The sequence below is a fragment of the Apis mellifera genome, linkage group LG14 (assembly GCF_003254395.2).
Source record: "Apis mellifera strain DH4 linkage group LG14, Amel_HAv3.1, whole genome shotgun sequence".
Taxonomy (NCBI): Eukaryota; Metazoa; Arthropoda; class Insecta; order Hymenoptera; family Apidae; genus Apis; species Apis mellifera.
In genome coordinates this window covers 8,251,341-8,276,852 of record NC_037651.1, presented here as the reverse complement: position 1 = coordinate 8,276,852, position 25,512 = coordinate 8,251,341, and the positions used below count along the sequence as shown (strand labels likewise).

Here is a 25,512-nt window from a genome sequence, read left to right as displayed (position 1 = left end):
TCTTTATAATATTATATTTACATAAATAAGGGAGGAATTTATTTGCAAATTTTGTTAATTTAATAAATATTAATGCTATTGTTTTAGTTTTTAATATTGTATATCATATAAAAAAATTCATAGAGACGGTCCTGTTTTATCTATTAAATACATCTCTGAAATCATTTTTCTTCCATTAAATATATATTCTTTGATAACATATCAAAGCATATTCAAGTTATTTAAACAAATTGTTACTATTATCCTATCTTTAAGTATATTTTTCCTTAAATTTCAAAACGAAAACTGAGGGACTATTTCTCGTTAGCGTAGAGTGAAAAAGTAAATTGCAGTGCGCAGACGAACTGACGCACGGTGATTGTTGTGACAGAAGTAGAGAAGAGTATCATCGTATCGTCGTATTTCCAGTTCGGAATCATTGTACAAATCGATAAGAAAAAGAATTTGGTAGCTAAAGAGAAAAAGTAAGTCCATTAAATTGCACGGCTCGTGCAAACGCGCGGGCACGATGAAGTTTCATTACAAAGAAAAACACTCTTTCGAAAGGAGGAAGGTCGAGGGTGAAAAGATTCGACGAAAATATCCCGAAAGGGTTCCTGTGAGTATCTCGTCCGAAAAAGTTAACCATTTTGTTCGTCAAGGGGAATTCATTTTTCTATCCAATAGAACGGACATTGTCAAAAAAACATTGATTAAAATTATTTCTTTATGAATAGTTAGACTAAATTAATTCGTAGTTAACTGATTCAATCCGTATTTAGAGAATTTCCTGGCCTGGAATAAGCGAAGGTCGACTTTCTACGTCGTATATACTATTATTTCGAGATGATGCAAATTTTTTTTTTAATTTAGATGCTAACAATTAAATTTACCGTTCGTATCATATTTCTTTGTGTGCTCGCCTTGCCATTGCTCGAGTCTATTGATCGTACTATGCTCATATCTATAATTTTTGATTGATAAAATTGAAAAGGAAAAGTATTTTTTCTTCTTGCTCGATTTTTAAAAAATTTTAATGTATTAATTTTCATTATTTTCGTATATAAAATATGAAACATATGAAATTATTTTAAATATTTGAATAAATATCAAATATATATGATATCAAATATAGGTTTTAAGTTGTTTTAATCGTAACAATAAATCAAGATACATTTTATAGTTCAAATAATATATGATTTTGACAGAATAATTAAAAATTTTCTTTTTATTAAAATATAATGAATTTAAAACTAAAATTAATAATTTTTATTTAATTGTATTATTTCATTGATAATATTAATAATTAAATTTATATTTCTCTAGGTAATTGTTGAGAAGGCTCCAAAAGCAAAAATTAGTGATTTGGATAAACAAAAATATCTAGTACCATCTGATTTGACTGTGGGACAATTCTATTTTTTAATCCGTAAACGAATTCACCTTCGCCCAGAAGATGCTCTATTCTTTTTTGTGAACAACATTATTCCTCCAACAAGTGCTACAATGGGTTCTCTTTATGCAGTAATTATATAATTCTAAATACATTATAAACATATATGTGTGTATATGCGTGTGCATGTGTATATGTGATGGTGTATGTGTGTGATGCGCGCGCGCGCGTGGCGTGTATGTATTAGCTATATTTACTGTAATTTAAATTTTTCATAGGAACATCATGAAGAAGACTTCTTCCTCTACATAGCATACAGCGATGAGAATGTGTATGGACACTAAATTACACAAAAATAAAAAAAAAACATCCGAACAAAAGAGCAGACAACAAAAATTTGCCATCAATAACAACGTAGTCCTTTTAGAAGCTTTTGGAAGTGTTAACAAAATTACATCTTTCAATTATTTGAGTGAAATTTTAAATTTTAGCATCATAAACTAATTTTAACTTTGCTTCCTTAAGATAAATTGGACACGTTCGTCTGCCAAATATACGAACGTTGTATTTTTGATTCCGTCACTCACCGCTAATCGGCGAAAGCTTAGGGAATCAGAATGTAAGAATCAGAGCTATGATTTCTTTATCATATCTAGCCTCATATTATAAAATTGGAAAAGCGATGGAAGAAAAATTTTCTTCATGTTAAAAAAAAATAATTAATTCACTATTACTATAAATATATTTACACGCATTAACGATAATTTAAAAGTTACTAATATCTAGAATGGTCTTATGATAAATTTATAACTTTGTGTAGATGTTTTATGTGATATAATTTTCTTTTATTTAGGCTAGTATTATTCTATTCACATGATTCAATATTATTTGATCATAACAAAATGGAAAGAACTTGCTGAAAATATGGTGAGGTAAAAATTTGTTGTAACGGCTGGATGTGGGCCAATAAAAAAAATATAAAAAAAAATTTTGAGAATGTAATTGTTTCCCTATCTAAAAATTACACATTTCTGAAACTATAAATTCGTGACATCAAGAGAAAACGGTTTGAAATTGGAACTCGTTCATAATTAAAATGTTTTCGTCGCGATTCGTTCATTTTTAATATGTTTTTCTCTGAAGTACTGCTTTCTGGGTTATGCAAGTAGAAAATCATCTAGTTAATGCCTTTCTTTTGATGAAGAAAGTTGAAAAAAAATGGAAATAGGAAACAATGAAACGAATATTACAAATTCTTCAATTACAGAAACATACTTTGTTTCTGCTTATAATTTGAATCAAGAAGATAGTAATTGGATTATAACAAATTCATTCATAATTTTTACTATGCAAACGGGTAAAGTTCTAAATTAAATGATGCCAAGGAATGCAATAAAGTTAATTTTTTCATTTATTCAGGTTTCGGTATGTTAGAATCTGGATGTGTTTCTTTAAAAAATGAAGTTAACATTATGATGAAGAATGTTGTCGATATAGTACTTGGCGGTTTAACTTATTGGGCTTTTGGTTTTGCAATGAGTTTTGGAACAGATAAATTAAATAATCCTTTTATCGGTATGGGCGAATTTTTAATAGATCCTTCTTTAGAAGATGAATTTATGGGTCCGAAATGTGCGGCATTTTTATTCCAATTAAGTTTTGCAACCACTTCAACAACTATCGTTAGCGGTGCTATGGCTGAACGGTAATTATGTAAAATATTTTTATAAAATTTTTTTAGTCTACTTGCATATCATATAATTGCAGATGTAATTTTAAAGCATATTGTTTATTTTCTTTCTTAAATACGATTGTGTATTGTGTACCAGCTGGATGGATATGGGGTGATCAGGGTTTTTTAAAAAAATTGGGTGCTGTTGATATTGCTGGTTCAGGGGCAGTGCATCTTGTTGGTGGTAGTTCTGGTAAAATATGAATATATTTTTGCAATAATTTAACAAAATATTTAAAATATTAATTTACAATAGCACTTGCATGTGCCATAATGTTGGGACCAAGACTAGGCAGATATGATAATGGAATTGATCCATTGCCTCTTGGATGTCCAGTTAATGCTATTATGGGCTTATTTGTACTTTGGTAAAATAAATAATTAAATCTATAAATAAATTATTTCACAAAGTTTCAAAATATATTAATGAATATAATTATATAAGGTGGGGTTGGTTAGCTTTCAATAGTGGTAGCACATATGGTGTCAGTGGACAACGATGGCAATATGCTGCTAGAGCAGCAATTTCTACGATGTTAGCAAGCATGGGAGGTGGTTTAGTTGGTTTAGGCTTTAGCCTAAATGGTCCAGATAGAATTGATATTTTAAGTCAAATAAATGGCATTCTTGGTTCATTAGTTGCAATCACAGGTGAGTTTCAATATAAAATAATCAATATTCATAAAATATTTGTTGCTCTATTAATAATTTTATAGTGTCAGTTAGGTGGTTGTTTCCTTTTTAGAGCCTGGGAATCTATAATTGTTGGAATGATTGGTGCTTTTATTACATGTTTTACTATGCCTCTATTAGATAAAATGCATATTGATGATCCTGTTGGAGCTAGTGCTACACATGGTTTTAATTTTTTTTCTTAATTTTATTAATAAATATTTTGGACATTTCTTATTTTATTAATCACTCTTCTTTTGATATAGGTGCAAGTGGAATCTGGGGTATAATTGCTATTGGTTTATTTGCAGACAATCCATATCCCCTTAATACTACCAATGGAAGAAAAGGATTATTAAAAGGTATATAAATTTATTTTATAAAAAGATTAAATTATATAAAAATATCTCTTTCTTTATAGGAGGAGGAGGATATTTGTTAGGTATACAATGTTTAACAGTTGTATGCTTAGCATTTTGGAGTTTTATTGTATCTACTATTTTGCTATGGGTAAATAATAGTAAATATATATAATATATATAAAAAAATTTCTTATTTAATTAATATTTTACTATTATAGTTCATAAATAAAATTATACCAATTAGAATGAGTATTCATGACGAGCTTTTAGGTGCAGATTTAGTAGAACATCGAATACGACATTCACAGGTTTTTATTTTAGTTATTTATATATTTATTAAAAATTATATACATCATGAAATTGATTATATATATTTTTTAGATTGGAATAAGTAGAGCCATGTCTGCTCTTCGAATTTTAGAAAAACATGAATTAGCAAATGTTCATCCTGTGGGAATCAATCCAGGTAAGATGCAGTTGAAAAATATTATAAAAAAATTATTACAAATCAATTGTTACAGGTCATGATACGTATATTAAAAAATATAATCGTAAAAATCGTTTTAATTATGGAAAACAATTTTTTCTTGAAAAAAAATTATCAAAGAATTCTCAATTGAATACAATTACTAATGCTATATTGACAGATAAAAACAACCCAAATTTCGCTTGGATAGATTAGAATATTCTTCAAGATTGTAGTAATTTTAAATTTATTAAAAATGTATAAATATATTCGTATACATGCTTTTTAATGCTTTCATATTTTACTATTATATCATACAATGTACGCGCAATCTCTAATAAATTAAAGTCTTATACATATATAAATAAAAATTATAAATGCTAGCATATAGAAAATAATTCTATTGAAAGATCACAGACACTGTAAATACATATCTTGATTAATAATATGGCATCTATACAAAAATTTTTTTCATAAATTTCAGATAAAATATTGTTATGAGACATTAATTGTCGTTTTTATTTATTTAAGATATAATGTTGGACGCTATAATAGGCAGGAATTGCTGCAGAAAGGCTATATTACATAAATATTCAGAAAATAACAATTCCTAATTTTTTACCTAATTCAATATTATCAAATATATACTAATAATCTCATATTATAAATGTAAACTACATTTTTTTTTGGTTAATTAGACTTATAATTTTTAGAAAATGCTTGATATTTTTTTTAATTTAATTATTAAAATTGATAATTAAAATTATATGTATAGTTTCATATACATAAAAAAAACATATATTTTTTAAATGAATACATATTTATATAACTATAATTATAGAAAATAAATTTGTATTTTTTTTTAAATAAATATCTATAGTGAAAATACGTTTTAAATTTTAAATTATAAATTTTATACTTATTTCATGAAATGGCTAAGATTGCATGAATGATATTATAAATATAAAACTTCTTAGCATCTAATTTTATGAATCCATTATAATTACATATTAATTACTGCCCACTGTGATACTTCTGTTGGTAATCCAGAATAATTTTTTACAGCTTCCATAACTTGTTGTGAAGTAAGTAAAAATTTATAATATTGATATTCTTTTTCAACTTTTGAATTCATGCCACTCACTGGCAATATAAATTCTAAATTCTATGGAAATATGTATTGTATTACTTTTTATTGAAATAATAAAATATTATTTTGTTTCTATATTACAATTCTTACCTTAATATGTTCAAATGCTTTCATAATAACAGGCTTTTGAACAGTTTGTATAGAAGAATTTTGATTAGCAAATTTAATGTAACGATTATAAATTGCTTCAAAATTGAATGGCTCTCCGTCATAAATTTCTGTTTCATGTTTCATTGATATTATCTAAAATATATAAATTGAATGTCAAAAATATATCCTATTAAAAAAAAGATTATAAATACACTTACTAAACACATTTCTAATACAGATAATCCTTCAAGCATTAATACTTTGTCATCTTGGGAAAACATTTTACTTGCTTCTATAAAATCATTTATTTCTAGTCTTTGATGTTTTTCTGATAATGAAGAAACAGTTATTGCCAGAAAATTTCTAAAACTTCTTTCACTTACATCAATTTGATACATTTTTTTTAATAAATTCACTATAGTAACATTACTAACTAAACTTTTTATGTAATCATTCCATACAGACCCAAATTGTGGTTCTATTGTACAATCATCATATTGATGCTCTATCCTATTTACATTCTCATCATCAGGAAGACTTAAAAGATGTTGAAAAAGTTCTAAACGATCATCAAAAGCAGATAATGGTTGTTCTGACAATGACATATCTCCAGGGAATAAAAATATTTGCCGATGAGAAAATCTTGATTTAACTCTTTTTTCTAAGAGTTCTATAACATCTAATCTACAAGTCATTCCTATTACACATACTGGTGCCTGAACAAATAAAAATTTAATTAATTTTCAAATCAATCTTAAATTAATACAAAATACTACACTTACTTGTGCAGATTGAGCAATATCAAACAGATTATACAACAGAGTTTGATTATGATGTTCACAAAATAAATCAAACTCATCTAATATGAAAATAACTGGTTTGGAAGACTTCTTATCACCTGATTTCAAACAATCAAGTAGAAAAGATAAATTTTCAGCAAATGTGCCAAAAACTTTACCATCAACAACATTTTCTAATTGCATTTGACGTGTAGCATCCTTCAAAGCTAATCGATCATCAGTGTGAACAAGACCATTAAGATTTACTATTAATGCATTTTCTTTAAAACTTTTTACATGTGACAATTCTTTTAAGACACTATTTATTAACTAAAAAAATAAGAATATATATATAAAGAAATCAAATGTAATTTTATGAAACTAATAATTAAAACATACTGTTGTTTTTCCACTACCCCTAGGTCCAATTAATAAAACAGAATTACTTTCTCCCATATCTACTGTTCTTTTTAACAATTCTAATATATGCATTCTTTCTTTAACATAATGTCTGAATTTTGTTTCAGGACACATAATTTTACGCTTTAAATATTTCCTAGTTAATAGTATCATATTATCTTGGAAATCAATTGCCATATTTTTTTTTTTACTCATATTGATTTGCCTGAAACGCGCCAAAAATTTATATTAATTTTTTATCAAATTTTTTTATATAAATTAAAATATAATTGCACAGCAATCATTTTATTAGAATTATTTATGATTCTAAGTACGTTACAATTTTGTATAGACTTAAAATATAATTTGACAATCGTTTAGCATTCCTAATTCTTAATCAAATATAACCTATTGATCGTAACGAAAGATATGTACAATATTTTAAGTATGTATTTATTTTTAGATTTAATTCACTTAAATAAATTTGATTTCGAATATTTGAATAGAAAATCAAAATAGCATTTTCACAGATTCTAACCCTTAAATAATATTAAATATTTAAGTTACAGAAGTACTAAAACCAGATTGTTTACAAAACAAATATGGAAGACGCAGAATCCAAAACAGACAAGAAAAATTGTACGTTCTTATTTAAAAGAAGGAAAATTCGAAGCACTGCAGCTAGAAAACGTAAAATAAGGAATGACGAAAATGGTAATGTATACTTAAAGAATATCAGATTTTTCTTCTCTTGTATTACTAAATTTATAATTTCATTATATAAATTCGATTAGTATAATGTATAGGTTATGTTTAATGTCCATAAATACTACTTTTTTTATTTTTTTAAACAGAAAGTAGTGAAGATGAAACTACAGTAATTAGGAAGGAAAAGAAGCAAGATGATAATAATCTTATGAAACAAAGTGTAAGATGGACAATCTTTTCTAAAATTATATTTATGATATTTTTTAATAAAATATAATAAAACTAATTATAATACCTAATGAAATTTGAATTAATAAAACTAGAAACATGGTGTAAATATAGCTCTTTACAGACTAATACAAGGAAATTAAAAGATCAGCAGAAAAAAATTAACAATGACAGCAGTGAAGAAGAAAGTATTACAGTATCTTACAAAAGTTCTAGAACGCCTATGCCAGCAGGACCAAGCGATCAAGGAGCAACAGCAATTTTAGAAACAGAGACAGAAAAGGATAAAGATGCTCAAGCTTTGTTTGAAAAAGCTCAAAAAATAAATGAGGTACATAATGCAATGATGCAAAAGTATATTGAAACAACATTACAAAATATAATAATATTTTTTTAGGAACTTGAAGGAAAAGAAGATGATAAAATATATAGGGGTCTGAATAATTATATTCAATATTACAAAAAGAAAGATACAGCTGCTGGAAATGCTTCTAGTGGTATGGTACGTAAAGGGCCAATCAGAGCACCATCTAATCTTAGAGCAACTGTAAGATGGGATTATCAACCAGATATATGTAAAGATTATAAAGAAACTGGTTTTTGTGGTTTTGGAGGTAAATAAAATTAAAATTCTGTTAATTTATTAAATTCTCATTTATTTTTATTTTTTCATTTATTTACTTATTTGTTTTTATTTTCAGATAGTTGTAAATTTCTTCACGATCGTTCGGATTACAAATTGGGTTGGCAGCTAGAAAGAGAAGCTGCTACAGGAGAATATAATAATAGTGGAGACGAAGATGATAAAAAATACGAAATTAATAGTGATGAAGAAACATTACCATTCAAATGTTTCATTTGTCGCAATAGTTTTACCGACCCTGTAGTTACAAAGTATATATTATAATTCTATATTTCAAGTTTAACTAGATACAAAATGTATAAAATGAATTTTTTTTCAGATGCAAACATTACTTCTGTGAAAAATGTGCTTTAGATCAATATAAAAAAAGTACAAGATGTTACATATGTAATGTGCAAACTAATGGTGTATTTAATCCAGCCAAGGAGTTAATTGCGCGGACGAAGATAGAAGAAAAAGTGAGAACTGTAGAAGATGATGAAATTTCTGATGAATAAAATAAAGCACATATATTGTATATTTTTAAAATAGTTATATTTTTTCCGAGCAATTACATTTTCTTTTATGTAAATAAATTTATAAACTTTGTTAAACGAAGAAAATCTAATTTCTATTAGATATATTTGAATTAAAACATTTTTATATATTATTCCTATATTTTTATATAGGAATTTTTTTTCTAAGTTTTAATTTAATTTTAATTTAATTCATGTTTAATTAATTTACAAAGGATAGAATTTACGAAAAGAATAAATATTTGTATTTTAAAGTTTTCATCCATAAAAAAAATTAATTATAATTTCAAATTAATTTTAATCAAAGAAATAAAAGCTAAGAAGATAGATTGACAACCCTTGCTAATAAAGAATCCAGATTTGAAAGATCTTCATATATAAGCCGTTCTACAAACACTCGTCGAATTGACGTCGAACAAGGGTCGAGGGGAAATATAGTGGTGGTTTCGTTATATATTCGTTATAGAACGAAGGTGATTCTAACTGGTCGTAGTTGTTCCCTCAATCGATACACGCGCAGTGTTGTTTGTCTCATACTATGGAAATGTTACCGAAGCTGCTTGTTTTTCATGAACATTAAAAAGACATCTAACTTCGAGATATTACAAAATCATTTCGATCAGAAATATTAATTGAAAAATGTGAACTTATAGAAATATAAAGAGATTGTAAAACAAAATAATTATTGCCAAAAAAAGTTTGAGAGTTCTCGTATTTTCGACTTGTCGTCCTTTCATTGATTTCTAAAATACCAACGCCGCGCGCAAAAATCCAAAAGTGTAATGTGATTATTATATGAAAATAAAACCAACATGAGAATACATTTTTCATAATTAATCATAAATAGAAAAGTGTGATATTTTTTTTTTACAAGATACGTTTTGTGAAAATTGCCGACTCGAATATAGTTATCATTAGCTGAGACAATGCTATATTAATCACATATCACGAAATTATAATTGAATTATAGTCAGTCGAATTCTACCGTGCAAGTAATCTACTTTTGACTGAATGAAATTCCAATTGAACAGTAACATTATTCTAGCAATAGTTTGCTGTCAATTCTATCTTAAGACACATCATCATTCTATAAGGTGATACATTTAAACATGACAAGCCGTGTTTTACATGCATAATGATGGTGTAAACGTGGTAAACAGCTGTTGTCACAGTTTCTTCAGAGACAACAGATACGATAACATCGATAGTGACTTCCTATCGAACCTACGAAATTATCTTCCTTTGTATTACGAGTGTATCCATCATCAACGAAAATATTTTGATTTTAAATAAAATTGATCAGAACAATCAATAACTGATGTCTTGGATCGAATGTATTCATTGTCGTTGAACGACACGTTTAAAAAATCAAGAAATGGAAATACTTGCGTGTAGAAGGAACGTGAAGAAGGTGTTACATTTCATAAAAATCTTTTATTAACCAGGTACGAAAAAATATATTATACTATTAAAATAAGTGATTTTAATATACAAATATTTTATATTTAATATCGAAAATAATAATCATATATTTCTATTGAAATTTATATAAAAGAGTGTATACGAATTTCATATATATCTTCTAATTAACGTTAATCATCAATTAAATATAGTTATCATGCGCGTGTTGAAGTCTATGCGTATTGTAATGATTGTCATTGCGCACGGATGTCGACGTTTCCATACGAATATCAAAGCAAAACAGGGTGCTTGCGTCAGTCAGCCAGAGTCAGAGACCGATCACGACCGACAAGCAAAATTTCTGTTATGCGTTACGAAAGCTATGGAAATTTAACGAGTAACATATACATTACCAGACCACGTTCGACCATTTCTGTTTCTTATCTGTTAGCTACATTATAATACAACATTCGTATAACACATAATCGTTATATTTATTATATTAAGTGATTTTCTAGTATATAAAATCATTTTGACAAATGATAATCAATTTATCAAAAAATATATATGTACTTATATTCATCGTATTATAAGACGTGTGCAATTCAATGTAAAAAATTGAAAAAAACAAAGACGAAGAACAGGAATATGGATATTTTATTTTTTTCGTTTTTAATATTGATAAGAAAATTAAATGATTTTCTTTTTCTTTTTTTTTTTTTTAAATTTATTTGAAATTGTTCTGTCTATTTCATTTTATGTACACACGTTATGTAAATTGAATATATATGTATAGGCATTGTCTGCTTTAACATATGAAAGTGTTGATAAATATTTATCTTTCGCAAACATCTTGTAATCTGAGTATTCGTTAAATTTTCTATTGCATCAAACGTTTTTTCCTTTTCGAATTTTAAGAAAAAAATATTTTTTTACAATAATTATACAATAAACATTAAATAAGAGTATATATTGTTAAAAATGATTGTTAAAAATTATTATCTCATCGATCGAATGATCAGAACATAAAAATGAACATATGTTATTTATATTATTTTATTTCTCAATGATTTTTTACTATGTAATTATTTTATTTACTGTATATATTTGATTTTTATTCTATGTAGCTATGAAACTATGAAAATTAATTAATTCGTTACTAAGTTTCAGCTTTAAAAAGTTTTTCTCATTTTTATCGATTATTGTCTATTGATGAGAGAAATAAATGAAAATAAAATAAATACAAGAGAGAAATATATCGCATTTGCCATGATAAATAAATAAGAAATAAGGAAAAAACGAGAAAAATGTCAAAGAAGAAACATAAAAGGTTGCGGAAACGCAAACTCTGTTATACCTAACAATGTCCACTTCGTTGATGCAAGGTTGACACGTGTAATCGTGTATATTTAAATAAAGCTACATACACACCTTATACATGAGCTTTATTCGTAGGCGTTTATGATCAACTTATATGAGTGAACATGAATCGATAAATTAACGTGCTATCATGTGTGTCTGATGACACGTTCCAAGGCTTGTAACTGTAATAATAAATTCCTGCAAAAATGTACGCTTCGATGAAATCTTTAATGACGTTATATTGACGCAAGATGAATATTATTACATATATATATATATATATATCTCTATATATATATATTATCTATATATATATATATATATATATATATATATATATATATATATATAGATAAGATTTTTTAAACATTTTCGAAAAGATTCTTATATCTCAATAATAATTTCTTAAATTATAAAGCTATAAAAATAATAAAATATTCTTCTATATATATTCTATGTTAAAATATATTTCTTTAAAAGAAAGAAAATATTATCAATTTTTCACAGAATTATTAATAAATAATTTTAAAAAGAATTCTAAAACAATGATTTTCAACTTTAATAATCAAATGCTTATTTTTATTTCAATAATAATTAATGTAAATAGCAGAGAAAAAAATTTGTGAAAAAAATTTCAATTTTATGTGATACTTGTTGTGTAATTTTTGTTAATCAAGCTGATAATTAATAATGTTGCAGATGGTTTGTGGCAGTGATGCCCTCGTCGGAGGAGGAAAGCCAGTGGCTCGTTGGCAGCGGGGGTGGTCTTGCATCTTCCGGCGGTGGCACGATATCCGGAACTGGAGAACGTACGTTAAACATTAGAGGAGGATTATATACTGAAGAGATGACGACTCAACCAACGAACACGAACACTGCAAGTGTGAATACTGGTTCAGCCGATTCTGCTGAACATGATCTTATTGACTCTACTGCAGATGCAACACTTTTAGCACAATTTCACGAAGATGCTATCAAGCAAGTATGTTATCCTATTTTCATTTCATTTTTATCACTTGAAACATATATTTATTAGGGTTTACATTAAAATGTTTATATTAAAATGAGTAAAGTGTTTATATTAAAATGAATTTAGTTTTAATTGAGTACAATTCTAAAGCTTTTTTTTTAGAAAAAACAATTTTTTAAAAAATTATTTTATTATAAATTTTATTTTTTATAATTAAATATTTATATAAACTTTTAGAATGTTTACTTTTTATATATAATATTACTTATAAAATATAAAATATCATTTATAAAAAATTAAAAAAAAAAAGATATATCACTATACATATTCATTTTATATATTGGTAATAAAAATTAATTTTATGCATATTACAAATAATAAAATTAATAAAATATTGCAAAATTCTAAAAGCACTAAGAATTGTATCAAAGTTCTTATTTAATTAAAATTTGAATTACATTACAAACCAATTGCGATTATCGAATTATCGATTATCGATCAAAAATTTTTAGAATGCTTTTTCTAAAGCGTGAAGCTGATTATAAATCAATGAATTTATAATGAAATTTAAAATTAATATATTAAATTTAAAATTTATTTTTGTATTGATTATTATAGCAGTTTCGACATATCGAAATGAAATATTAAATTTTGATTAATCGAATAACAAAAACATAACCTATAGTAAATGGCGTCCTTTTTATTCAAGATATTTTTTTTAGTTCCTTAATTACCCTTTCACTGCCAGTGTTTTAGATTTTTTTTTAAAGTGTCAATATGGATGAAGTTTTAGATGAATCAATTGTAAAAACAAAATATGAATCAAGAGAGATACCAGGCTATCTAAATGATTTTCCAGTAAATAGATTTCCTATAATTTATATTTTGAAGGTTATATTGTTATACATATATTATTTATATATTTTTATAAAATATATAAATGTATAGCAATTATTTATCATTTATATTGCTGAAATAAAATTATATTTAATAAACAATGATACAAAATATCTGATTATTTATTATCTTATATTATATTATATGTAAATTATTAACTATTTTTCAGGCTGGTGTTGGTTACTTCCAATTATTAGCTGCTCTATGCACAGGTTTAAGTCTTGCAGCAGATACTGTTGAATTTTTTGTTGTACCATATATTTTACCAAGTGCTGAAGTTGAACTTTGCATTGAGGACAATGAAAAAGGATGGCTCAGTTAGTTTTTATTTTACTTTATATAAAATATTTTTCTATAATAATTATTCTTATGTTCTTTTATTATGTAATATTTTTTCTTAGGTAATATTACTTTAATGGGCCTTGCACTAGGTGGACTATTTTGGGGTGGTTTGGGAGATAGAATTGGTAGACGAAGATCTTTATTATCTGCAATGGCTGTTCATGCTTTATTTAGTGGTGTTGCAACTTTTATGCCAACTTATGGAACTTTTATGTGTGCTAGATTTTGTTCTGCAATTGGGTAAGAAATTTTTTTTTTATTTAAATTAAATAAATTTTAAATTTCATTAAAAAAAAAAAGTTACATTTTATTTCATTTTATTTCACAGAGTAGGAGGATCTTTACCATTAGCATTTACATATCTCGCAGAATGTTGTCCAAGATTAAGCAGAAGTAGATGGGTTGGTCTATTAGTAGCAGCAGGAGCATTAGGAGGTGTATATGCAGCTCTTTTAGCATGGGTAGTAGTTCCTACAACTGGAGAAATGGTAGTTCTTGAAAATAAAGAACATTTCAGTGCTTGGCATCGTTTTCTTTTACTTTGCTGTTTACCTGCATTATGTTCTACTATTGGGCTTATTTTTCTACCAGAAAGTCCAAGATATTTGGTAGAGGTTGGCAGAGATGTGGAGGCAATGATGGTTTATCAGGTATTTTTCATTATGTATATTTATATTTAAAAAAATTTTTTTTTATATTTAAGATATTATATTTTTTAGAAAATATATAAAAAAAATAATACACGAAAAGGTGCAACAGGCGCACAATATCAACTTTCTGAATTAGAGCTTCCAACTAAAAGGCCTCGTGGATTAGCACCTCCATCTCCTAGTAATCATACTAGTGTTTTGGCTGATATAATTTATTCCATTGAGATGGTAGGAACATATGTATATTTTTATTTCAATATAATTTACAAAATTTAATATATCATTAATTTTTTACATTTAATTAATGTTTAATTTTTATTAAATTTTCAGTTCTGGAATTCCTTTTTAGAATTATTTGTATCGCCTCATTTACGCGTCACAGTAGTGCTTATAATTATTTGGTCAACTGTATCATTTGGGTATGTATTTTTATTAAATATTTCACTTATCTTTTATTTTTCAATATTCTGATTTTATTTATTTTTTTTTTTTTTTTAGATTATATGGTCTTATGGTATGGTGTCCCGAGTATCTTAAACTTTTGCGTGCTACAGAATATAAAGCTCATAAAGTTCTATTTCATGATGAAAAGCACGAAGGAAAAACATTCAATGGTTCTTTAGAAAATTGTCAATATAAAGATTCAACATTTTCGAATTGCAAGTAAGTAGATATAAGAAGAAGTATATAAAATTAAACTTGGTTTTATAACAGAATTTTTGTTTCAGATTCAGTAAAATGGTATTCAGTCATGTAGATTTCGATAATTGTACTTTTCAATCCGTAGAATTTAATAACATAAAATCTAGTAAAACTCATTTTACACACAGTATTATTGTGCATTCAAAGTATGCATTTAAAATGACAATATTTGACGTTTTCTTAAATGTAAAATATATATAATTATCTATTCTTTTAGATTTGTAGATACGGATCTATCTGCACAAGTTTTTACAAATTGCACACTTGAAAATAATACAGAATTAAGTTTAAAAGGACCGTGTCCGACTCTCGATTTGGATTATAATATTTACATAGAAGAAGCATTACATGGTCATCTTGTTGCTCAATTATCCTTTGTACCTGCTGCTGCTTTAGCAGGGCTAGCACTCACTGTGTTTCAACGGCCAAAGATGATTGGTATTTCATTATTTTTCTCCTCAATAGCTGCTTTATGTTTAATTTTAGTGGGCACAAATAGTTCTGCAGTGCTTGGTTTTGAAGGTGGTTTTATAGCAGTTTTTGCTATTGCTTGGACATCTCTTACATTGGTTACAATTGAGAGCTTCCCAACCCATTTAAGGTAAATTTCGTTTTGATTTATTTTACTAAAGAAAATTAAAAAAAATATATAGATTAATAGTAAGGTAATATTAATTTTTACAGGTGTACTGGTTTCGGTTTTATAGCAGGCGTCATAAGAATATGTGGTTTAATAGGAACTACAACTTATAAAACCTTAGTTAGCGCACCTCTTATTGCGCCTGCATTGCTAACCGCATTACCGTTATTAGTAGCTAGTGTTGCAACATTCAAATTGCCTCATACACATACAGTTTTCTTGTAAGGATATTACGAGTAAGTGAAAAAAAAACAGAGATATGTCATATAAAAGACGTTTATAATATTTTAATATTTTAATGAATCACTTATGGAATCCGTTAATAATTTCATTTGATATTCTTACATGATATAAAAAATTTCGTGAAAATGTTATTAAATCTAAAAGTTCAATTTTTAATAGAAATATTTGGACAAACATTATGTAAAATGAAATGTTTTCGACAAATTCTTAAATTTATAAATTTAATAATTATTATTTTTCTTTTGAAGTGTGACTTCGTACAAAGTGGCATATCTTAAATTATTAAATGAAACGATAAATCGTGACTTACATAAAAATTTGAGTATATTAAGCGCACAGAGGTTCAAAATTAACTATCTTGTACGCTACGATATGGATTTTCTATAAAATTTTAATATGTGTGTTTTAAGTGCTGTTAAAAGCAATTGTTATTGTAGAAAAATCTTAGAAAAAAGTATATGGAGATTTAATATTTGAATCATATTAGATGAAATTTCATGTAAAACTTATACTCCAAGATTTTATTCCATCTAACATTAAAATCATTGTTCAATTCATTCTTCATTAAAAAAAATATATAATGCACATATATTTATAAAATTATTTTAATAAGGCAATAGCCATGAAACGTGTCAATTTTAATGGATGAAAAAAAAATGAAATTCCTCATCCGTACTGATACGTCAAAATATAATAAAAAATTAAACACTAGGAAATTTTGCTTATTAAATATGCATTTGAATATTTGGAATAGAAAAAATAGAAAATGTTATTTATAGTGTGTATTTTTTTTGTTTACAATTAGATTAGATAGATTATGCATGATTCCAAAATTATTACATTTTAAGTATTTCAATTGAAAAAGTTTGCCAAGGACAGTATCGTGAAAATTTTTATATTTACAATTGCTATATACGCTTTTGCTATTTGAGAAATTAAAAATATATGTATACATATACATATACGTATACATATTTTAAGAAAATAGATAGGGAACCTCGAATCGAGTAATAAATTCTTTCTACTGTGAAAGGAAGGTAATCAAGCAAAGATATATTCAGTATACTTTTGCTTTTTAATAATTAACTAGCTTATATTTACTCTTAATATTAGATTTGACTAAAAAGCATTATCCATGCAATCCATGTAAATGCTGCCGTTCGTAAATTCCCTCAAAACTAAAGAGTTGGAATCAAGAGATGGAAGCTTTAGCTTCATTTATTATAAATTTGAGAGATTATTGTCTCTAGTCAACTTTTAATCATCTTAAAGCTTAAATGCGAATGAACTTCAAAAAAAAAACGCGTCAATCTTTCTAACACTTTCAAACAAAGTAGATAATATTATTTTCCACAAAAAGAATATATATTATTATTTTACTTATAAAACTTGCTAATTGCATTTTGCAATCTATACTTGGCTAGAATTTCATTGTTATTGCGGAAAAGAAACCGTGATGACATGCCAAAGCTAAAAAAAGTACTGGTTCCTCAGAACGGATGACTATTTTTAGGCAATAAGAATATAAAATAAGTTTTATGATATGATTATTGAAATATCTCATTCTTATATATTGAAACTTAAAATATTACTAAGTATTTAAGGAAGTTTATTAGTGAGATAAAAATAAACTGCTGTTGGCAAACTTAATCATATAAAAATCTACGTCCCATCATGGTTAGTGAATTTTTCATATCAAATTGTTGATATCTAATTTAAAAATAGAAAAAAAATGGTAATATTATAAATCGAGTGCTATGGCTAGTGTTATTTAAAAAGAAGTAGAAACGAGTTAAAATTATTTTATTATTCGCACAAGTTTCCATATAATAATTCTATTTTTTTATTAAAAAAAAAAAAAAAATAACGAATTGATTTTAATACTTAAAAAAATTGCTCGTTTTTACTTCCACAAATTGTATTTATGAATTTGACAATGAAACAAGTCTGTGCTAGCATTATAAATTATAAAGATAATTACTATGAATGAAAATATTGACTTTTTCTTTTTTTTTTTTAAATCAATCAAAATCAATAGATTTTAATAATTAATATCATCATAAAAGAAATTTTTTTATTTTTTATTTCTCTAGAAATTTTTTTTTAAATATTGCTGGCACACGCAGTTTCATTTAATTAAATCGTACTGCTATAATATTAAATTTATCGTCGCCCGTAGATAATATATTTTAATCGACATATCACTTATGAACGAACACTTTAGATTCATAGGCTTTAATTAGAATAAACATATTTAGAAGTATATCAGGAATCATAAAAGATTAAATTTCAAAAGTTAATAAAATAGCAGTGTGTATATATATATATATACATATATATATATACATATAAAAAAAACTGCTAAATAGTTATTAATAATTGAAAATCTTTTTTAGTAAATATAATTGGTCAAAAATAATAAATACTTTGATTATGGATTGGTTATCAACAGATCAGATGAATGATGATGATATAATTTTCAAAGATTATATTTTATGTAAAATATTCTGAAAATTATTTAAATAATATGTAATTAGTATAATGTTATATTTTAAACATAAATGTTATTTTTATTTTAAAAAATAATTGCAAATAATTGTATACAACTTTTTCTTTTTCTTATTTTTTCGATATTATAAAAAGTTAATTTTCAATTCAAAAATATATATCAGTATTATAATATATAATATTGTGTTCTATACTTAAGATTTTTTATAAACATTTATTTTATTTCTTTGTTTTATTTTGTTTAAATTAAAAATAAGGATCAGTTGATAATCACCGTACTTTTTATATTTGATTTTTTAAGACAGACTTTTTGACTTTTAAATAAATAATATTTAATTAATTAAACAAACAGAAGCACATTGTTTAATGATAAAAGAAAAGATTTTAATTTTTCGAAACTTAATTCTGATTGCACCTTCTATTAATTTCCATGATATATTTTTATATTTTAAGTATATGATTCAATTTCAGAATAAAACATTTGTAATTTTTTTTTTTTTTTTTAAAGATATTTATTCTATTAAATTACGAATTATTTTGTTTACATATAGCATTATCAATGTATATCTATTTTGCATAACTCATTAATATTTTCATAATTGATTTGTTGATCATGTAAAACATTTTAATTATTATTATAAATGGAAGATAATATTTATCAAGTTATGCAATCAGTACTTAAAAATGTGAATTATACTAATGCTATTTGCTAAATACAATAGTTCATTAAAAGACATTAATTTGAAAAAGTAGTAGAATATTGCGCATTAGAACATTCATTTGAATACTCATAAAACATTCAGTCGATTTAATACAGACTGCTATTTATAAGGTAGATACAGAATAATAAAGTAAATCTTCTTTACATTTGATCAGTTATATTAAAAATATTTTTTTCTATGTTTTCTATTATAAGAAATATATAATTCTTTCCTTTCTTAATATGAACAAATTTAGTATTTAACTTTTTATATGCGAAAAACTTTGATATTTAGATTGTTGTTTTAAAAATTATTTAGATCAAAAAAGAAAAAAAACATATGAATAAATTTTTTAAATATTTCTGATATTTCAAATGTGTCAATAGCTGCAGTTTTTTGAGCAGATTTTTCGAAATACACAAAAAACAAAATATAAAAGAATAAAGTGATTCAATGTTTCATAAAAGATATGTATAATGAATTGGTTAATTTATATTACAGCAATACATATAAAAAAAAATCGTTAAAACGATTGCAATTATAGCTTCTATAATAAATATAAATGTATATTTATCTCGTAATACTTTTAGAGCACTCATTTCACAACAACTTGTATATAATTTGTAAGAAAAAATCGATATGCTAATTTACAAATTTCATGGCAATATGTAGTAAATTATTCGTAATATTGACTGTCATAATAATTATGATCGTTATTAATGTCATGTATAGCTCAGTCATTTTAATTGAATTCGATCTCTCGAACCGACACAGCTTGTATACCGCATAAAAAAAAGACATCAAATTTTGAAAGAATTTCTACATTTTATTTTATAATATTGATAAACGATATAAGAAATATTTAGAATTGTAAAGTAAGAACACATAAAGGAAGTATTTGACGAATCGATGCGAGCAGTTGCAATTCGAGAATCGAATTGGACATTACAGATACTATGTATGTATCTATGTATGTATATCTTTTATTCCACTATAATTCTACCACAAAATGACAGAAATATTTAAGAATAGTCAAACAAGGAAACCTAAATTCTGTATTCGCTCAGCTTTTTAAGTTAGTAAAAAATATATTTGAAATAAGAAGAATGAATTTATTATCGATATTATACCTTCTATTTATATTTTAAAGAACAGATTTTTTTTTTTTTTTAATATTATTTTTAAAATAATAAAATTATTTTAAATCTTAATAATTTTTTAAATCAAAAATCATTTATGATTATAATTAATTATAATAATTGTTTAATTTTATTATAATGATATTTATTACTTTCACTCTATTGAACAATTGAATATTCGAATATAATTATATGATGTTTCAAACAAACTTACTACAAAATAGATTCTAATAATTAATTATATCTTAATAATTTATTTTTAAATTTCTATAATTATTCTTATCTTCATATAGTTAGATGAAAGAATATATTATATGTAACAAAGAAAAATCTTTTTTTTTTTTAAATTTAATTTTGTTAATTTACATTCAGAATCAGAAATTATATCGAATTAAATTGAATGTAATTTTTAAATCATTTTAAAACGTTAAGATTTTTTTTATGGTACAGGATATGAAAAGATAAAATTTTGTAAAATAACATGTTTTTTTTATATTGCCTTCAAGTTAAAATTATTTATTACTCTATTATCTTTATCAATAGTAGAAGATAAAGAAGTGTTATTGTCGGTATAAAGAATATTTTCTTCCTTATCGATTGTAAATTTTAAAGAAAAGTATTTATCGGTAAATTTTAAATAATAAACAATCTTTTCGCACATACATATATAAAATGGATATAGAAGATTATTAAAATATGTGAAAATATAAATTTAACTCGATAAAATATAATTAAATATCTTTTTACACATAAATGTAAGTACAATAAAACAATAGTTATAGTTTTAAGTAATTAAGTTAGAGATCAAGCAAAATTATTAATTTAGGATATATAAATTCTTAAAGAAATATTGTACCTATAATATTCCTTTGACATTTTCCATTGCTTATTGACCTTGAGCTTGACCTTGGATGAGAAGAAGTAGTTATAAGAAGTAGTATGAAGATAATCATGTTGAACGAGCCCTGACCTAACCTATTCTAGGCTATGTCTCCGTTCTTTATATACAGACAAAGCCTAGGAGAGGCTAAATCAAGTTACTCTGTCCCCTAGTCAAGCCATTTAATTATATTGTTATTGGATAAATTTTGCAACATGAATTTCTCTTATGTATTTTTTTATGTTTAATATTACGAATTAATTTATTGTAATAATTTTTTTTAAGAATATCTTCTCTTCTCTATTTCTAGTCACATTTTGTTTTTAAATTTAAACAAGTAATCTATTTATTTATTTATTTATTTATTTTTTTATGCCATACAGCCATAAAGGAAAAGTCAATCTTGCTGGCATACGAAGTTTTTTCGAAGGAACTCTTTTTACGACAGTGCTTCGGACGGCACAAAGAAAGCGTGTCATGCCTAAAAATACGCAAGGCACGCAGGTAGATGTGAAGAGGTCGTAGGGACTGGGAGGGAATAAAAAAAAGGCAAAGGAATTGCACAAGAGCAGCGATTTGGTATTCAAATCGCTAGGCATGTTCCCGCCTCTCTCGTGGCACAGGACCTCCTCCTCCTGTAGCAATAATACGAAGGTCTCTGTTTAAATGTTTTCATTGCTTGTTCTTCCTCCACCTTCACTTCTTCTATCTTTTGCTCCTCCTCTCTGTTCCTTCTCGTTTTTTTCTCAAGTCGTCTCTTAACGTTATAATATTTTTCTTATCATATTTTTTACTTTGGATTATTTTATCGTTTTATTTTTTCTTTTTTATGTATATATATATATATATGTGTGTGTGTGTTTTTTTTTATATTTCATTATGTGGTAAATGAGAAAGAATAAAAAAAAAAAAAAACAATATTCAATCGAACACTTTTATCAATGCATTTACAATATAATTTCAATATTTATTGCAGGAGGAATTCGATCAACTGTTTAATTCACATTGATATTAAATTACTCGTTCACTTCCAAAGAGAAACGTCCTCGAGAAACTTCAATGCGAGAACTAACAGAGGCGTGGAGACTTTAACGACCGCACGTGCAATGTCTGACTAGCACGGTTACATAAAGTCAGAATCATCGACAAAGGCTTGGTTATTTCGTGTTTCCGAATGTTTCACTTTCTCCTGCGGCATCCGTATGCTTTGGAATGAATGCTGTTCCATATCGCTGTATCCAAGAATTAAAATTATCGATGTTTCATCGTCGTAGTTACAATGTACACGATCGCTCAACCGGATACTGTAATGTTTCACCAGGGTAAAAACTTTCTTCTTATTTATTTAGAACTGGAGCATTTCACATTCTGACAAACTTGTGCATATTAATGTATCGGATCTGTTGCACTCGTGGCAAAATTATCGCAAAATGTTTTACCATTTTCGAAATCGAGTAGAATTAATAACGACTTCCCACTTAGATTAACGTCACGCCAATAAAGATTTGTATGATATATATCCTGTTCATTGTGAAATCTCTTCGATAATCCAGGGTTTTCCCGCGTGTCATCGCACATTACACTGATACCAGAAGCATGATCACAGACAATAGCACGCGAAAACGGGCAGAGGAACGGAATCATTTATTGTATTGATCGAAAGAAATCAACCACATAGTCGGAAAAGACAACGAAAACTCACGTGTCTTTCGAAAGATAAAATGTAAGGAGTCGGTTAACGAAAACAGTGATTGGTATACGTGGCACCGGATTGGCCTGTGGCATACCTTGACAACACGCACGGTATGTGCGCACATCGGCAACCTGTGCACCCACTAACCACTAACCGCCGAACCACGGGAGGCCAAGGTGTGCGCGCGCCAGGATAATATATGTATCTATGTGCGTTAACCACGTGAGAGCGGCCAGCATCTTTTCTTGGGGTCTCTTAGGTGGGGACTTAACCTATGGACTGCTCTTTGTCTCTATCTTTCTCTTGCATGAACCTTGAATCCTCGGAAAATCGCTAGAACTTTAATATATCGGTGAATTTTTATGCAATCGCACGATTTTCATTTCTAGAAATCGTTTCATTTTTTTTTAAACCATTAATTCAATCAATTGAATAAAAAAGAAAGTTTCCATTCGAATTTCTTTCTGCAAATTTCTTCTCCTCTTTTTTTGCTTTTTTTTAACGAATTATTGCATTATCTGGAGAAGAAGAATTTCTGAATAGAAATAAAAGACAATGTTTATGAATAAATTATCTTCAATCTGTTTTGATTTATAAATGGAGATCTATCTTTTTTTTTTTTTTTCATAATAAAATATAATTGTAACGAGATGTCGTATTTGTGTATTTGTTTATTAGATACATTTTCTCGCGCAGTTAGTGTCGTTTTTTACTTTCATTATTGTACTACCATTTAATCAACATAGTAGTTAGTATCAATGTCTCGTTTGCTAAGGTAGGCGCTTACTTTTTTATTCGCCACCCCGTAGACGGCGAGTTCTCACTCAACATTCCCGGCAATCTCTGATCGACGAGTTTTTATGAAGGTCGTACGAACTACGTGAGTCTACCCACTTATCCAGCTGCATCGCTAATATAAATGTTTATGCTATTTATGATTGCGTGAAATATGCGAAAAATGGATCAAAATTATACACATTATATATAACATAATACATATACAACATGTTAAACATGTTAAACATGTTAAAATGTAATGGAAAAATAATAACTTGAAAGCAATAATGATTTTATCAAATTTCAACTATTACATATATCTGTGTTTTCAATTTTTCTTATGTTTTCAGAAGAATGAAACTCGAATATATGAAACGTTATAATGTTCTCCAAAGTGAAGGTAGAAGGAAAGTTGGACAAGACATAGGCTCAAAGAAGTTGTAACTTCATAGCAATAATTGTGATCTTTTGAAACAATACAATATTTGAGTGAATTTTCAATACAAGAATTTCAACAGTTTAGTCATTTTTCTGACTAAAATTTTTTAAAATATGAATACAATGATTGCTTGAGATAATTGAATTAATGTTAAACATATTCATTAATTAGATATTCGTTTCAGGAATAAGCATTCTTATTAGATACAGAAACTATTTTATCCTTTCGATAGAATATCGGATTTGTAACAAGAGATTTTATTTTACAATTGACAATATTTCGAATTCTCATTTGCAACTTTGAAGATGAAGATGGCGGCGGACTACGGTAATTTATTAACTAGTCCAGCAAGTCAAACCTGTTGGTTCCCTGCTGATGTGTTTTGCTTCTCGTGTCTGAACGCGAAGTACTGGAGTTCTTTGATATCTTTCTATAGAAAACTGTTTCTTAATTCTTACTATTTTAACGATCTCTTTTTGCAGATCCATTTACCATTTCATTTGCACTGAGTTATCTTCTTATTCAAAATTTTCTCCCATTGTACATACGGGCTGACAATATCAGAGGTTTTCTACTTCATGATATATGCGTGGTATATGCATATAATTTCAATTTTTATTTCTACCGAATAATCTTTTTTGTTTCATCCACCTCGGATCAGCAAAATTTTTACATTCTTGTTTTTTTTCATTACCACGATATCATGCTATATTGTCGATCTAAAAAATTTTAAAAATAACAGTTATATATACTTCTCCATAGAAATATAGCTAAAAAAGAGGATTATAATATCAAAGTCGGAAGAAATTTGTAAAATGTATCGCAGCGGATATGATTTTTTTCTAAGTTGTTTGTATCTAATTCGTATTTCTTTACAATACATATCTTTTATAAATATTGTAAAAAATGCAGAATATATAATTTCAAAACGTTTATTTGGATTCCATGGATTCTTTTGTTGCGCTCTTGGCTCTTAACGGTTCGATATTATGCCAGTACTGTGATTCGTAATGGCGAGCAGCCAGCGGGTAGGAAATTCTCCAGCAGTGATG

General features: G+C 26.4%; 5 protein-coding genes and 1 non-coding gene across 17 annotated transcripts; 4 read left to right on the top strand and 2 right to left on the bottom strand.

Annotated features, from left to right (window-relative positions):
• The first annotated feature begins 309 nt into the window (after positions 1-309).
• Positions 310-1,990, top strand: LOC725184 (gamma-aminobutyric acid receptor-associated protein). The gene is made up of 3 exons (XM_001120069.5): positions 310-598; positions 1,306-1,503; positions 1,651-1,990. Exons 1-3 carry the CDS (start codon positions 509-511, stop codon positions 1,714-1,716), a joined length of 354 nt encoding a protein of 117 aa, XP_001120069.1. The 5' UTR covers positions 310-508; the 3' UTR covers positions 1,717-1,990.
• Positions 1,991-2,508: 518 nt separating this feature from the next.
• LOC552640 (ammonium transporter 1-like) lies at positions 2,509-5,303 on the top strand. Of its 4 annotated transcripts, none has more exons than XM_006564809.3 (11): positions 2,509-2,729; positions 2,792-3,077; positions 3,140-3,297; positions 3,361-3,472; positions 3,550-3,755; positions 3,831-3,962; positions 4,043-4,138; positions 4,198-4,286; positions 4,357-4,446; positions 4,520-4,604; positions 5,136-5,303. In XM_006564809.3, the coding sequence occupies exons 1-11, from the start codon at positions 2,591-2,593 to the stop codon at positions 5,216-5,218; spliced, it is 1,476 nt and encodes a 491-aa protein (XP_006564872.1). In that variant the 5' UTR covers positions 2,509-2,590; the 3' UTR covers positions 5,219-5,303.
• Positions 5,304-5,467: 164 nt separating this feature from the next.
• Positions 5,468-7,696, bottom strand: LOC552652 (origin recognition complex subunit 4). Of its 3 annotated transcripts, none has more exons than XM_026444980.1 (6): positions 7,561-7,696; positions 7,023-7,248; positions 6,627-6,953; positions 6,063-6,560; positions 5,845-5,997; positions 5,468-5,769 (listed from the first exon to the last, which is right to left on the bottom strand). In XM_026444980.1, the coding sequence occupies exons 2-6, from the start codon at positions 7,236-7,238 to the stop codon at positions 5,608-5,610; spliced, it is 1,356 nt and encodes a 451-aa protein (XP_026300765.1). In that variant the 5' UTR covers positions 7,239-7,248; positions 7,561-7,696; the 3' UTR covers positions 5,468-5,607. The 3 variants fall into 3 exon arrangements, with proteins under 3 accessions (XP_026300765.1, XP_625030.1, XP_006564990.1); XM_625027.5 differs by having other exon boundaries at positions 7,458-7,653; XM_006564927.3 differs by lacking the exon at positions 7,561-7,696 and adding an exon at positions 7,363-7,449.
• On the top strand, positions 7,364-9,129 carry LOC100577263 (RING finger protein 113A-like). Its single transcript, XM_026444981.1, has 7 exons — positions 7,364-7,467; positions 7,586-7,736; positions 7,877-7,950; positions 8,083-8,289; positions 8,356-8,572; positions 8,660-8,852; positions 8,921-9,129. Exons 2-7 carry the CDS (start codon positions 7,625-7,627, stop codon positions 9,096-9,098), a joined length of 981 nt encoding a protein of 326 aa, XP_026300766.1. The 5' UTR covers positions 7,364-7,467; positions 7,586-7,624; the 3' UTR covers positions 9,099-9,129.
• Positions 9,130-9,458: 329 nt separating this feature from the next.
• On the top strand, positions 9,459-25,395 carry LOC412941 (synaptic vesicle glycoprotein 2B). 7 transcript variants are annotated; one of them, XR_003306034.1, is made up of 15 exons: positions 10,703-10,963; positions 12,579-12,861; positions 13,916-14,063; positions 14,148-14,328; positions 14,417-14,738; positions 14,808-14,966; positions 15,069-15,157; positions 15,237-15,401; positions 15,467-15,586; positions 15,658-16,041; positions 16,125-16,316; positions 21,935-22,205; positions 22,528-22,873; positions 23,105-23,503; positions 24,054-25,395. XR_003306034.1 is itself a non-coding variant. In XM_016916367.2 (11 exons), exons 1-11 carry the CDS (start codon positions 10,785-10,787, stop codon positions 16,303-16,305), a joined length of 2,211 nt encoding a protein of 736 aa, XP_016771856.2. In that variant the 5' UTR covers positions 10,704-10,784; the 3' UTR covers positions 16,306-16,332. The 7 variants fall into 7 exon arrangements, 1 of the variants encoding a protein (XP_016771856.2); XR_001705595.2 differs by lacking the exon at positions 10,703-10,963 and adding an exon at positions 9,459-10,561 and having other exon boundaries at positions 22,528-23,503; XR_001705594.2 differs by having other exon boundaries at positions 22,528-23,503.
• On the bottom strand, positions 21,628-21,719 carry Mir282 (microRNA 282). The gene has a single exon (NR_031521.1). It is a non-coding gene; the product is annotated as a microRNA 282 (primary transcript).
• Positions 25,396-25,512: the final 117 nt, after the last annotated feature.

What these genes read in the sequence shown, in the direction of transcription:
- LOC725184 (XM_001120069.5), top strand. Translation starts at nt 509, where the DNA reads ATGAAGTTTCATTACAAAGAAAAACACTCTTTCGAAAGGAGGAAGGTC. An exon ending in AATATCCCGAAAGGGTTCCT is followed by an intron (nt 599 to 1,305) that starts GTGAGTATCTCG and finishes ATATTTCTCTAG; the next exon opens with GTAATTGTTGAGAAGGCTCC. An exon ending in CAATGGGTTCTCTTTATGCA is followed by an intron (nt 1,504 to 1,650) that starts GTAATTATATAA and finishes AATTTTTCATAG; the next exon opens with GAACATCATGAAGAAGACTT.
- LOC552640 (XM_006564807.3), top strand. Translation starts at nt 2,591, where the DNA reads ATGGAAATAGGAAACAATGAAACGAATATTACAAATTCTTCAATTACA. An exon ending in AGCGGTGCTATGGCTGAACG is followed by an intron (nt 3,078 to 3,139) that starts GTAATTATGTAA and finishes ATATAATTGCAG; the next exon opens with ATGTAATTTTAAAGCATATT. An exon ending in ATCGAATACGACATTCACAG is followed by an intron (nt 4,447 to 4,519) that starts GTTTTTATTTTA and finishes TATATTTTTTAG; the next exon opens with ATTGGAATAAGTAGAGCCAT.
- LOC412941 (XM_016916367.2), top strand. Translation starts at nt 10,785, where the DNA reads ATGTCGACGTTTCCATACGAATATCAAAGCAAAACAGGGTGCTTGCGT. An exon ending in AGGCAATGATGGTTTATCAG is followed by an intron (nt 14,739 to 14,807) that starts GTATTTTTCATT and finishes TATATTTTTTAG; the next exon opens with AAAATATATAAAAAAAATAA. An exon ending in TAATTTATTCCATTGAGATG is followed by an intron (nt 14,967 to 15,068) that starts GTAGGAACATAT and finishes TTAAATTTTCAG; the next exon opens with TTCTGGAATTCCTTTTTAGA.
- LOC552652 (XM_026444980.1), bottom strand. Translation starts at nt 7,238, where the DNA reads ATGAGTAAAAAAAAAAATATGGCAATTGATTTCCAAGATAATATGATA. An exon ending in CTGTATTAGAAATGTGTTTA is followed by an intron (nt 5,998 to 6,062) that starts GTAAGTGTATTT and finishes TATATATTTTAG; the next exon opens with ATAATATCAATGAAACATGA. An exon ending in AAGCATTTGAACATATTAAG is followed by an intron (nt 5,770 to 5,844) that starts GTAAGAATTGTA and finishes ATATTTCCATAG; the next exon opens with AATTTAGAATTTATATTGCC.
- LOC100577263 (XM_026444981.1), top strand. Translation starts at nt 7,625, where the DNA reads ATGGAAGACGCAGAATCCAAAACAGACAAGAAAAATTGTACGTTCTTA. An exon ending in TGGTTTTTGTGGTTTTGGAG is followed by an intron (nt 8,573 to 8,659) that starts GTAAATAAAATT and finishes TTTTATTTTCAG; the next exon opens with ATAGTTGTAAATTTCTTCAC. An exon ending in ACCGACCCTGTAGTTACAAA is followed by an intron (nt 8,853 to 8,920) that starts GTATATATTATA and finishes ATTTTTTTTCAG; the next exon opens with ATGCAAACATTACTTCTGTG.